Raw genomic sequence first — 13341 nt, forward strand, 5'->3', positions numbered from 1 at the left:
TCGAGACGCGTTTTAACAGTTGGAGTTCATTTTAACTTAACACGGTGACTAAAATAGTGGCACAGCGCAACGGTCAAAGACGTCTATCTAGCGTATGTTATAGAAAAACAACTGAATATAGCGTGGACAGATGCGATGTAAACGGCCCCTTACGTAGAATTTGAAGTCAAAAGTACATTCATAGTTTCAACAGTTATTGTTTCAAAAGTAAAACTGATAAATGCTTGTAAAAACAGAATTATATAAATGTTCAGAAATGTTCTTACATTGTTTAATGGCTCACTTAGCATTTTGTTTCTCATTAAAAAAGCTTTACTACTCATGAAATGAAATGTAATTTTGTAACGTATAAATATCATGAGCACTAATATTAGATAAAGACACTAGTCATATCAGTAACCTTATAAAAGCTGTTTCATTCTACAAGGAGAGGTTCCCCTCATGGGGGCGGCCATTTTAACATCACAACCAGCTGAATATTACTCAATTACTTAATCTCAGTAACTGCCTTGTTATTTGACACTTTCACTCATGGATTAACTTGACTGAATGTGAATACATGTTTTACAATGGAGTAGCTGAAAATTATTGCGTTTGAATGATGCTTCATTTTTGCTGATGTTAGAAGATGAACAAAGACCTATTACAACTATATGAACTCATTTCATGAACACTTATAACTCAACACAAACTTTTATAATTAATATAACATTTTGCACTAAAATGACTGTAAACCAGACTGAATTATTGTGGCTCTGAGAGTTGCAAAAATTCTCAGTCAGAAACTGTAGTGGCCCATCGCCATGTTTTATTGAATAGCTAATAATATTCCACTAGTTAAGCATTGATTTATCACATTCGTTATAAGCTCAGACATTTCATTTCTCTTCAGTAGGCTATTGTCACACAGATGTAACTCTTGGGCTGGCTGCCCAAGTAATACATGCATTATGACTAGTTAATAAAGCAAGGATCTGATGATCAGTGCACAATGATCGTCTGATTTATTACAACACCATTTAAATAGGAATTCACAACAATATGTAAGAGGGTCCAGATCCGGGGGACTCATGTACAAGGTCAAAAAAAGCCATTTAGAGTTTTTTGAACATCTATCCATGTTTGTGATTGATTGTCTCCTTTGTCAGGCTGCAGTGAAGATATCCATCTATGATTACGTTTTAGCAGGTGTCCATGGGCAGCAAAGAACACCAAACTGTAAAACTTTGGGGATCCTCTGTCCACATTAGCAAATGACACATCCACCTTTCTCCTTGAATGGGTTCTTCTCCTCTGGGATGCCTTTGACCAAAGGATCCTCATCTGCACCTCCCTGAATGTACTCCGTAATCTCTTCACAGCATTTGGACACCTGATGGAATTTTTTTTTAAAGTGATTGAAGCATTAGGAAACTTTGTATTAATTCATTTATTTTTACTTAGATAAAATTTAAAAGAGAATCAAGAAATTGCTGAATAATAAATGGAATAAAAATGTATATCTGAAAAAGGGGAGGGAGAGCATAAACAAAACTTGTTTTAGACAAGCTACAGCATGAATTACTCAATAAATCCAGCTTTGGTATGGTAGATTTTCATGTGAAATGGCCATGAGTTGATGTGTTTGCGATCAATCCTCAAGCTTACCTTCGCCCTTTCAAGCTTCACCTCAACTTTGAGCTGGGCTACTTCCATTTGAGCTTTATCCAGGTCTGTCAGTTCATCTACATTTATGACTGGCATTTTCTGTACAAAAACAATTCAAGCAATCATTCAACATCACATGCGGTTAGTTATTTATGCTTGTGAGATTAAATTATACAGTATATTGCTGATGACAAGACTTACTGCCGCTTATGGTGAGGTCTCCTCCACACATGAAAATGGTCAGAGATTCTGCTCTTCTTCCTCAATCCGGTTTATAAAGTAATCTGTATAAACAATGTAATCTCTTAATCTCATTAAAACAAGAGCATAGTCTTCTTCATGTTCAGTTTGACAAGTGGATTGTGGTCAGCTGTTCTCAATGAATAAAATACATTCAAAAGAGTAAATAAATATTTAGATAGCAAATTACTTTTATTGCAAAGAAATTGAAGTAAAGTCAAGTCTTTTTTTATTTGTATAGTATATTTCACAATACAAATTGTTTCAAAGCAGCTTTACAGAAAATCATGTGGTAATGTCTGTAATGTCTTAAAGTCCCCATTGAGCAATTTCATTGTAATAAAACACACACACACACACACACACACACACACACACACACACACACACACACACACACACACACACACACACACATATATATATGTTGGTATACCTATCGTTATGAGGACTTTCCATAGACATAATGATTTTTTAATACTGTACAAACTATAGATTCTATCCCCTAAACATAACACAACCCCTAAACCTAACCCTCACAGAAAACTTTCTGCATTTTTACATTTTCAATAAAATATCGTTTAATATGTTTTTAAACTATTTAAATTATGGGGACACTAGAAATGTATATATACTTATATATATTTTTATATATAAAAAATATGTGTTAAGGTTTCTTTTAAAGTCTAAGACATGCCTTTAAATTTGAATTGTCAACAAAGACAAATGTTGGTATGTATGTCCCAAATGAGCAAGCCAGTTCGACTGTGGCAAGGACCAAAACATTTTTTTAAATTAAATTGATATCAGATTATTTTTACTTATAGCCGCTGGGGTGGCAATATGGGTCAAGGGGACACAGAACGTATTAAAGCCTACTGTGATAAGCATGCTAATCTATGTTTACCCCTAACCTGTCACATTAGATAATGAATTATCACCCATGATGTGACAAATGCATTCTCTCAACAAATGTCATAGGTGTACTTCCTTAATTTTCAACAGTATTTCCACAGGTGCTGTGGATTTGTGTCAATCCCTATTTAGAATATTAATCAGAAGAAATGCGCTGCAAAATAAATAAGTACTGTAAAAAATTAAAAAAGAGGAATCCTGTGAGAGACTTTGTCATACAACGTTAGTGGTCAGTGGAGGTGGTCAATGCATACATAGTAAATTTTTGTGTTGGTGCACAAATTGGTTTTATTAAAAAAAAAAAAAAAAAATGTTTTTAGAACCAACAACTAGATATAATGTGCAGTCTCAATATGAAAACATCCTCTTGTCTTCTTGCCCACTAAATCAATAAGAACTTAATGAAACGTGTTTCCTCATTCCAGGACAAAGTTGAGATGATGTAACTATACCAGAAACACTTGACTTGGTTTAGTAGGTCACAGTATTCTAAGATTTTACCTTGTAGCTTGAGGTAGAATAGTAACAGTACATGCCTCGATGCTGATATACCCTGAGTCACGAATGAGTCAGTGTCTAGCCAGGCTCTCACCAATGGGGCTGAGGGTAGAGTCCATGGGTAACCTCCGGTGAGTAGTTCGCTTCAATGGGTGTGGTTCGTGGTTGGAGAGTAGTTTGACCCTACACATGCTGCGAGTCTCCACGGTGTCATGCACAGCGAGCCACGTGTTAAGATGTGCGAATTGACTGTCTTGGAAGTGGAGGCAACTGAGATTTATCCCCCGCCACCCGGATTGAAGTGCGGAACCGCACCACCACGAGGACCTAGATTCCAAATTGGGGAGAAAAAGTACCCAAAAAGGACAATAAATAAATAAATAAATAAATAAGTGCTTCCTTCTTACACACAATAGCTACTGCATTGCTAATGTGTTTCTTGGAAAACTTGAAAAAAGAGAAATCTGAATTAGTACTTCATACATTTTCTGATGATAATATTATTATTAGGCTTTTTTTTTGTATTAAATAGTCTTATTATGAACAAACTAACTTAGTCTGATATATTATAATGTCATGAAATATGATTTCATAAATTATTTCCAACTTTGAGAATAGACACAATTTGCTGTAGAACTGTGCGCAATTCTCATGGAACTTACTAAACACAGCCCGCCCTTCCAATTCCACCCCGCCAAAAAAAAAAAACAAATCTCCATTTATAAGGGCAACGATTGTGAGAAATTAAGAGTTACACATCGGGCTTCACGCGTGCTGGGATTTCAAAGTTTACCATGACGAGCTATTCGACTGGAAGTGTTTTCTTTATTATTACTGTTCTGCAGAGTGCCGTCGGGCTACAACCCAAAGGTAAACATAACATTGTACAAGCTCCTTTAAGTAGCTCTTTCCAAAAACTGTTAATACTCCATGCAGGGCGTTCTCTTTACTTTCTACTTTACACTTAAAAGTTGCAATTGAAAATAAAACCTATATGAAATGGCTTCTAACTGGGGTTGTTGGCTTGAGATTCTCTCAATTTATGTAATACGTGATTTATTCCCCGCAGAGGTTTGCCTGTTGCAAGTTGATGAAGGACCGTGCGATGATGACATCAAGCGTTATTACTACAATACAATCACCCAAGAGTGTGAAGAGTTCAGTTATAGCGGGTGTGGAGGGAATTTAAACAGGTTTAAATCCATGGTGGAATGCAGGAAAACATGCTACAGGATTCCAAGTAGGTTCATTTTAAATATGCTCTCTATACTGAAAAAATTGGAAGAAAATAATAATAATAAAAATAAAATGTGCTTCATTTGGAAACATAACTTGTTTGATTAAGATCAAAGACATTGAACATCACTGAATCAACCTGAATACATTAGGATATAACAAAAACTATTTTTCAGTCTTAGGTTATGGTAGAAATAGCTCCTTAAAGTAACTGTGACGTAATGAAGCTAGGAAGCAAGTTGCAAGTTGACAATTAGTTTATTGACAGTCAAATTGAGAAGATAGGGGAAAAGTCCGGGTGATGGTCTAGTGGCGAGAGTCTCCAATGGTCAGATGATCGTGGTGAGAAGAGTGAAGAGAAGTGTTGAACAGACACGGCTGAATCCGGTAACAGCAAACAGGACACCTAAACAGGGACAACGAGAGAACTGGACTGGAACTCTGAAGAGCTTAACAACACCGACATCACAAACAACCATCTGACAAGGAGATGAGAGAGTGGTGAGAATTTAAAGGGAATGGGAATGAGTAACAGCTGGTGAGAGGAGTGATTGCGGCAGAGCGCTAATCATGGTACAAACAACACGCCCACACATTCACGCACCCACACAACACACACTAAGAACAAGGCACTGAGACAAGGAAGAGACATAGGATTAAATACCGTGACAGTACCTCTTCCCTAGGAACGCCTCCTGGCGCTCCCAGGCTCCCTTACCTGCCGATTGTAGTCATCGATAAGGGAGTGATCCAGAATGTCTCTGGCCGGTACCCAACCTCTCCTCCGGACCGTGAACCTTCCCAGTCCACCAGGTACTGAAATCCGCGCCCCTCCGCCTTGAGTCCAGAATACGGTTGACCGAATAGTAGGTTCCCCGCCTACGAAGTCGCGGCGGGGGAACCGAACCGGCGGGTTAATGCGGAATAAAAGACGGTTTTATTTTGGATACATGAAATACGGGTGAATTCTCCTGTACGCTGGAGGAAGGTTGAGGCGGACTGCCACCGACTAACGATCTTGGTGACAGCTTAACGGGCCAATAAATTTAGGTGCAAGTTTATTAGATACGGAACGTAGAGGAATGTTCTTAGTAGAAAGCCACACTTTTGACCAACGACGATACGGGAGGCCTAGACCGGTGGCGATCAGCTTTGGCCTTGGTGCGTGACCCCACTTGGAGTAGAGTCTCCCGGCCCTAGTCCAAGTGCGGTGACACCTCTGGACTAAGGCGTGAGCGAGGGACCGCGACTCGGATTCCAGACTAGGAAAAATAGGTGGCTGGTAACCTACACTACACTCAAACGGAGATAGGCCCGTGGATGATACTGGTAACGGTTGTGGGCGCACTCAACAAAAGACAGTTGCTGACTCCATGAGGAAGGATTCTGGATACCAAACATCGTAACGCTCTTCCAGATCCTGGTTGGCTCGCTCAGATTGACCATTGCTCTGGGGATGAAACCCTGAGGACAGACTAACAGTCGCCCCAGTAATTTACAAAATTCTCGCCAAAATTTGGACACAAATTGGGGTCCTTCTGTCAGAGACCACATCTGTCGGGAGGCCATGTAGCCGAAAGACGGGTCAATGACAATCACCGCTGTCTCCTTGGCAGAGGGTAATTTGGGCAAGGGAATGAAGTGGGCCGCTCGAGAACCGGTCCACCACGGTTAAAACTACCGTGTGTCCCTGTGAGGGTGGGAGGGCGGTGATAAAATCTAGAGCTTATATGGGACCAGGGTCTCGATGGCACCGCAGCGGTTGAAGTAACCCGCCTGGGGGTCGATTGAACTCTTACCAGTGGCGCAGACTGAGCAAGCCAAAACAAAACTGTGAACGCCACGTAACCATCAAAGGCCACCAGAATCGCTTGCTTGACTAAAAACTTAGTTCGATTAACTCCTGGATGACAAGCCACATTAGAACAATGTCCCCACTGAATAACGCTGGACCGTGAACCCTCCGGCACAAACAAACGGTTCGGTGGGCACCGAGCCGGGCGCACTCTTCTAAGGCCGCCTTTGACCTTCGATTCGATCTCCCATGTGAGTGTAGAGATGAATAGAGTCTCTGGTAAAATGCACTCGGAGTAGACGGGCGCTCGGAGTGATCAAAAATACGTGATAAAGAATCGGGTTTGATGTTCTTGGAACCCGGCGGTACGAGAGAGTAAAATCAAAACGACCGAAAAAAGAGCCCACCGAGCCTGCCTGGAGTTTAATCTTTTAGCTGTGCGTAATATATTCCAAATTCTTGTGATCGGTCCAGACGATAAAAGGTACCCCGAACCCTCCAACCAGTGGCTCATTCCTCCAAAGCTAACTTGACTGCCAACAACTCTCTGTTACCAATGTCATAATTACGCTCGCCGAGGACAAGCTGATGAGAAAAAACGCCGCAAGGGTGTATCTTGTCGCCTGAAGGAGAACGCTGGGATAGCACTGCGCCTACCCCCACCTCTGATGCATCGACCTCCACCACCTAACTGACGCGGATGGATCAGGGGTTATCAGGATGGGGCTGAAACAAAGCAACCTTTCAGTTTGGCAAACGCAGCTCAGCTGCGCTCTGACCACCTGAACGTTGTTCTGGGGAGGTCAGGGCGGTCAGAGGTGTGGCTAGTTGACTGAAATTGCGAATGAAACGCCGGTAGAAATTGGCTAACCCCAGGAATCTCAGTAGGGCCTTACGAGACTCTGGACTTGGCCAATCTACCACAGCCTTGATCTTCTCAGGATCCATGCGATTCCCTCAACCGACACGATGTACCCTAAGAAAGGAACAGACTGTGCATGAAAAGCTTATTTCTCCGCTTTGACAAAAAGCCCATTCTCTAGCAATCTCTGAAGCACTAGCCGGACGTGCTGCACATGTTCCTGGAGAGAAGAAGAAAAATCAATATGTCATCCAGGTAAACATATATGAACTGATCAACCATGTCTCGCAGCACGCCATTGACGAAAGTGCCTGGAAGACCGCTGGGGAGTTGGACAGTTCGAACGGCATGACCAAGTATTCAAAGTGACTCCTGGGGGTGTTAAAAGCGGTTTTCCATTCATCCCCTCCCTGATGCGGACCAAATGATAAGCATTACGTAAATCCAATTTCGCGGAAGATGGATGCTCCCTGCAACCTCTCAAAAGCTGAAGACATCAACGTAGAGGATAAGTATTCTTTACCGTGATGTTGTTCAGCCCCCGTAATCAATGCAAGGTCGCAGAGATCCATCCTTCTTCCCCACAAAAAGAATCCCTACCGCTGGAGAAGAGGAAGGGCGGATGAATCCATTAGCTAGAGAATCAGAAATATATTTCTCCATAGCCTCCTCTCTGAATCGAGAGTGAATATAACTTGCCCTTAGGCGGAGATGTACCTGGCAATAACTCTATGGCACAGTCATAGGGACGATGTGGAGGGAGAGAAGTCACCGAGACTTACTGAACACCTCCTTCAGGTCCAGGTACTCCACGGGCACGCTAGATAAATCCACCGCCTCTTCCTGAAAAACAGGGACAAAAACAGACCTAACAGGCAGAAACAAGACAAGACTTATGACATTGAGTGCTCCACGCTGACACAGACTTAGACTGCCAGTCCACTTTAGGGTTGTGATGGGTGAGCCAGGGATGACCAAGGACGATGGGGGCAAGAGGAGTGTCCAGTATGTAGAAGGAGATGGTCTCGGTGTGATTGCCTGACGTGACGAGAGTGATGTCTTCAGTGGCTAGGAAATGGTGGGAAGTTTCTGGCCATTGAGGGCGGAACAGCCATCCGGTGAGTGAGAGACTTGAGGGGACTTGGTGGTTGAGTGCAAAAGTGTAGTCCATGAAATTTCCTTCGCCCCAGAATCCAGAAGTGCTCGACAGTCGTGGACGGTGATTAGACCATTGAAGACTTACCGAAGGAGGGTAGATGTGGATGAGGTCTTCTCGGCGGAGATCCCACCCGATAGTAGCCTCATACTTGCTATCGGGCGGATCCTTTTAAAGGACAGTTGTAGGCAAAATGTCCAGCACCACCACAGTACAAACACAGTCCCTGGGATCTCCGCCTTTCCTTCTCCTCCCGGAAAGCCGGGCTCACCCACCTGCATGGGCTCGGATCACAGACGGGCTGAACGCTGCCCCCGCCCAGAACATTGACCGCCTAATCCTCTCAAGGGGCTGTTGGTTTGTACTCGCTGTTCCATTCTGGATAACCTTGCGCCCACTCTAAGCCAAGGCGATCAAATCGCTTAGCTTGGTGGGGAGATCCATGGCGATATCTCCTTTTGGACGCGATCAGCCAGCCCATGCAGGAACATGTCCCACTGCGCTCCTCGCTCCATTGGCTCTCCGCCGCTAGCGTCCGAACTCGATAGAAAAGTCTGATACAGATCTCTCCCCTGACGCAAGTCGGCCAGCACTCTGGCTGCCTCTCTACCGGAGACAGCACGGTCGAAAACTCGCTTCATCTCCGCGGAGAGTGCTTGAAAAGAGGTGCAGCATTCATCTTGATTCTCCCACACCGCCGTTCCCCAAAGGGCCGCTCTCCCAGAAAGTAGCGCCAGGACAAAAGCTTACCTTGGTTCTTTCATCACAGAATGTTCTGGGTTGTAAAGAAAAATGCATTGAGCATCGTGTTAGAAAAGCTCGGCAAAAATTAGGTTCACCTGAATATAGCTCTGGAACCGGTAGGCGGGCTCCGACTGGGAGGGGGGCGCTGGTGGTGGTTGAGGAATCAGCGGTGCGGGTGGCGCAGTGGGAGCTCGCAGAAGTTGAATTTGCTGGGTGAGTCCGGACACCTGCGCCACTAGAGCCTGGACAGCCGAGCCGTGTCATTGAGATTCTTCTCCTGGTTCTCCATACGAAGTCTGCTGTTCATCACGTAATTCTTCTAGGCTGTCTGAATTGTTACTCGCTGCTTCCATCTTGTGGTCAGATCGTTCTGTGACGTAATGAAGCTAGGAAGCAAGTTGCAAGTTGACAATTAGTTTATTGACAGTCAAATTGAGAAGATAGGGGAAAAGTCCGGGGTGATGGTCTAGTGGCGTAGAGTCTCCAATGGTCAGATGATCGTGGTGAGAAGAGTGAAGAGAAGTGTTGAACAGACACGGCGAATCCGGTAACAGCAAACAGGACACCGAAACAGGGACAACGAGAGAACTGGACTGGAACTCTGAAGAGCGAACAACACCGACATCACAAACAACGATCTGACAAGGAGATGAGAGAGTGGTGAGAATTTAAAGGGAATGGGAATGAGTAACAGCTGGTGAGAGGAGTGATTGCGGCAGAGCGCTAATCATGGTACAAACAACACGCCCACACATTCACGCACCCACACAACACACACTAAGAACAAGGCACGAGACAAGGAAGAGACATAGGATTAAATACCGTGACAGTAACAATAGCAGGTTGCTCAAAAACAAACAATATACTTAAATGCTCTATAAACAATACATATAAGGTGCTATTGCATACCTGACCTAAACTTTAAAAACATTAAAAGCGTTTTTTTTTTTCTTTAGATTTGTTGGTAAAACCTAATGTAACCAGGTTGACTTAGACATGTTAAATAATATATTTTGACTTGAATCAAACCAGTTCATTTAGATGCTACTACACAAAGCACATTATAGCAGTGTACTGCTATAGCGGTTTGTCCAAATTATGTGAAATGCAATCAATCAAATGACGTAATATACAATCACATTAACTAAAGTTTTTTTTTTTCACACACTACAGAAATTCCCAAAAATTGTCGTTTTCAGAAGGATGTGGGGCCCTGTCGTGCCTCATTTAAGAACTACTACTTCAATATGACCTCCATGCGGTGTGAACAATTCATCTATGGTGGTTGCCAGGGCAATGCAAACAACTTTGAAAACAATCAGAGATGTATGCAATTTTGCAGTCCTAAAAACAGTAAGTACAAAGAGACAGCTTTTTAAGAAGTTTTTATCTAAGCATTTGCATAGTAGATCAAATATTAAAAAAAGCAGATGAAATTATTTAAAAATAGATTTATTTGAAGGGCGGCACGGTGGTGCAGCGGTTAGCACTGTCGCCTCACAGCAAGAAGGTCGTGGGTTCAAACCCTGGTTGCCCTGGCCTTTCTGTGTGGAGTTTGCATGTTCTCCCTGTGTCTGTGTGGGTTCTCTCCGGGTACTCTGGCTTCCTCCCACCATCCAAAAGACATGCAGGCTAGGTTAATTGGTGTCTCCAAAATAATTGCCCTAGGTGTGGATGTGGAGGTGAGTGTGAGTGTATGTCTGTCTATGTGTGGCCCTGCAATGGACTGGCGACCTGTCCAGGGTGCCCCCCGCCTTTCGCCCAATGTTAGCTGGGATAGGCTCCAGCCCCCCGCGACCCTGTACACAGGATAAGCGGTTGACGATGGATGGAGATTTATTTGAAGGCGTGACAGTGGGAAATGGTTTTTAAAGAGCCTTCTAGCAATGCAGCTTTGAACCTTGACAATGATTTGATGAGAAAATTTTTATTGAATTACACTGTAATGAAATGGATGAGTGGGACATAGAACAGAGCACATTAAGGGATCTGTGTTCTTGTTCAGCCACTAATTGTCTTCATCGGAACACATAAAGGCAGTTTTATGTTCATCTTTTCAAATCTTCAGCACAACGAACTTGTTTAATGGCCATCTTCTCCAAACGTTTTCCAGTCTCTTGCCTTGCTTCGTAATGGACCTGACTCCACCCAAAACAAATGAGATGTATCTAAGATAGGGCCGTAGCTAGTGAGGTGAAAGATGGTAATGATTCTAGGGGCCCAAAGGTCCAGGGGGGGCCACAACAAATCCAAAACTGTATTTTTTAATGGGTAAAAGGCCCAGAGTCAGGGGGCCCTGAATTCTTTGCTATGGCCCTGATCTAAAATAACTCCTTTATGTGTGATAAGATAACGTATTTGTGGTCTTGTTTTTCAGAGGTCCCTATCATTTGCCAAGACTTTTTGGACCCAGGGAAGTGCTCAGGTTCAACACCAAGGTATTACTACAACTCTGCTACACAAACATGCCAGGAGTTCATGTACACGGGATGTGGAGGAGGCAGCAATAACTTTCCGTCAAAACAAGTCTGCATGTCTGTCTGCAATAACACTGGTATGTTTGATTGCTTTGGTTCGGTTTGAAATTAATGCGACAGAATGATTTTCATCAAGACAATGGAACAATATTACCTTGAATGTCTAACAATGAGTTTTGTTTTTTTCAGGAGGTAAACATTGGGAAAAGCCAATGAGAAGCGTTTCTAAACAGTACAAGCGTACAATGGCTCAGCCACGAATGGCGCAATGGGCCTAATACTTGTTCATGAATTCACGTGCCGCCTTTTTCACAAAGATGCTTGCACTAATTTTACAGTATACTGTAGAAGTTAAAGTCTATGAATGTCTCCTCTCAACAAAATAGGAATCTGTTTCCATTATAATGCAGTATTTGATTTTTTGTTGTTGCATATGTTATATCACTATGTGTACACATGATATTACATTTTCTTAAATGGATAACAATTTGTTTCATATTTTGATGGATCTTGCACGTGCATTTTTTATTTTTTTTTTGCTTTATTAAAATAGATAATTTTTTCTTACACTGTTTTTTTTAAGTTACTGACATTACATGTTTTACTCTTAACATGACAAGGACAAGAAGGAAAAAATGCACGTTTTATCAGGATGAAATTTTTTCATTTAATAAAAAACTATATTTTTAAAAACAGTTAGTTTGAACACAGTTCATATTAATGAACATAACTTGATCTACATAAATGCACCTTTGAATAAGCTAGAATAAACAAGTATTTGGAAGAGTTTTAGTTTGCATCAATCAATTTCTATTCTTTTTGTTTTATTAAGGATCACTTCCAATTCATGTTTTTCTTTTTTTTCATCTTGAGTCAGAATGATATCTCTATTTACAATTTGATCTTGTACAAGCAAACACACCATCAAAGACACATCAATAGTAACTAACATCGCCATCTGTGCATTCATTCTATGGTTGCCAAAATGCAATGACACCATCGTCATATTCAATTATAAATGCATATATAGATAAGCATGTCCTTTATACTTATATAATACTATTGTTGTGAAATGCCATCTTTTGTGAAAGAGCCAAGCAGAAAAGTTGAATTAATGCAAAGTTATTACCATCTCGACCTTGGCTTGGAAGTTCATATAGCACCCCCTGGTGTAATGCTGTAGTGTGGCATCTGAGGCATCTGTCAAATGGAAAATATAAGTTCAAGTAAAGATCAATCAACCAAAAATGACATATTATGAATATAATTGGAAGCTTAATGTTCCACAAATAAGTGTAAGTTCCACTTCTGTACTGTAACTCAACAATAGCCCCAGATTTAGAATAGGTAAAACAGCCAAAAGGTGGAGTTATGTATTCGTAATGTTTAATGATCAGTCATTATAACTCTCTAAGAAATGTATTTGGTATGAATTTCTCCATATATGACCCTTAATGCAAAGAATTTAGCATTATTGAAATTGCCAAGCAAAGTTTTGGGCCTTTTCCTCCTTCAAAACATTTGTGCAGAACCATATTTTCTTACTTGTATGTCATGGTTGGCATGATATTGCTTGTTTTGTGTGTGTGTGCGTGTGTATGTTCTCAGAATAATTTGCCATTTTGAAATTGCATTTTAGAAAGTATTGTCCAGCCCTAATAAGACATTGCAGTTACCAAATAGTGGGGTGAAAACTATCTAAATATCTAACTGATAGAGGTACAACTCAATAGGCAACATCATCCCTTGAGGATGGAGATCTCTCTTTAAA

General features: G+C 41.7%; 2 protein-coding genes across 2 annotated transcripts; one reads left to right on the top strand and one right to left on the bottom strand.

The window, feature by feature from the left end:
* Positions 1 to 760: 760 nt before the first annotated feature.
* On the bottom strand, positions 761 to 1912 carry gngt1 (guanine nucleotide binding protein (G protein), gamma transducing activity polypeptide 1). Its single transcript, XM_052136244.1, has 3 exons — positions 1849 to 1912; positions 1648 to 1746; positions 761 to 1372 (listed from the first exon to the last, which is right to left on the bottom strand). Exons 2-3 carry the CDS (start codon positions 1741 to 1743, stop codon positions 1247 to 1249), a joined length of 222 nt encoding a protein of 73 aa, XP_051992204.1. The 5' UTR covers positions 1744 to 1746; positions 1849 to 1912; the 3' UTR covers positions 761 to 1246.
* A 2103-nt stretch (positions 1913 to 4015) lies between these two features.
* LOC127650663 (tissue factor pathway inhibitor 2-like) lies at positions 4016 to 12555 on the top strand. Its single transcript, XM_052136243.1, has 5 exons — positions 4016 to 4170; positions 4370 to 4540; positions 10267 to 10446; positions 11471 to 11647; positions 11760 to 12555. The coding sequence occupies exons 1-5, from the start codon at positions 4095 to 4097 to the stop codon at positions 11846 to 11848; spliced, it is 693 nt and encodes a 230-aa protein (XP_051992203.1). The 5' UTR covers positions 4016 to 4094; the 3' UTR covers positions 11849 to 12555.
* Positions 12556 to 13341: the final 786 nt, after the last annotated feature.

This window comes from Xyrauchen texanus, chromosome 10 (genome assembly GCF_025860055.1).
Source record: "Xyrauchen texanus isolate HMW12.3.18 chromosome 10, RBS_HiC_50CHRs, whole genome shotgun sequence".
NCBI classification, from domain to species: domain Eukaryota; kingdom Metazoa; phylum Chordata; class Actinopteri; order Cypriniformes; family Catostomidae; genus Xyrauchen; species Xyrauchen texanus.

Bases quoted from the DNA above. Each gene is read 5' to 3' on its own strand.
- gngt1 (XM_052136244.1), bottom strand. From the start codon at position 1,743: ATGCCAGTCATAAATGTAGATGAACTGACAGACCTGGATAAAGCTCAA. The intron at 1,373-1,647 runs GTAAGCTTGAGG...AAATTCCATCAG, and splicing joins TGAAGCTTGAAAGGGCGAAG to GTGTCCAAATGCTGTGAAGA.
- LOC127650663 (XM_052136243.1), top strand. From the start codon at position 4,095: ATGACGAGCTATTCGACTGGAAGTGTTTTCTTTATTATTACTGTTCTG. The intron at 4,541-10,266 runs GTAGGTTCATTT...CACACACTACAG, and splicing joins AACATGCTACAGGATTCCAA to AAATTCCCAAAAATTGTCGT. The intron at 10,447-11,470 runs GTAAGTACAAAG...CTTGTTTTTCAG, and splicing joins ATTTTGCAGTCCTAAAAACA to AGGTCCCTATCATTTGCCAA.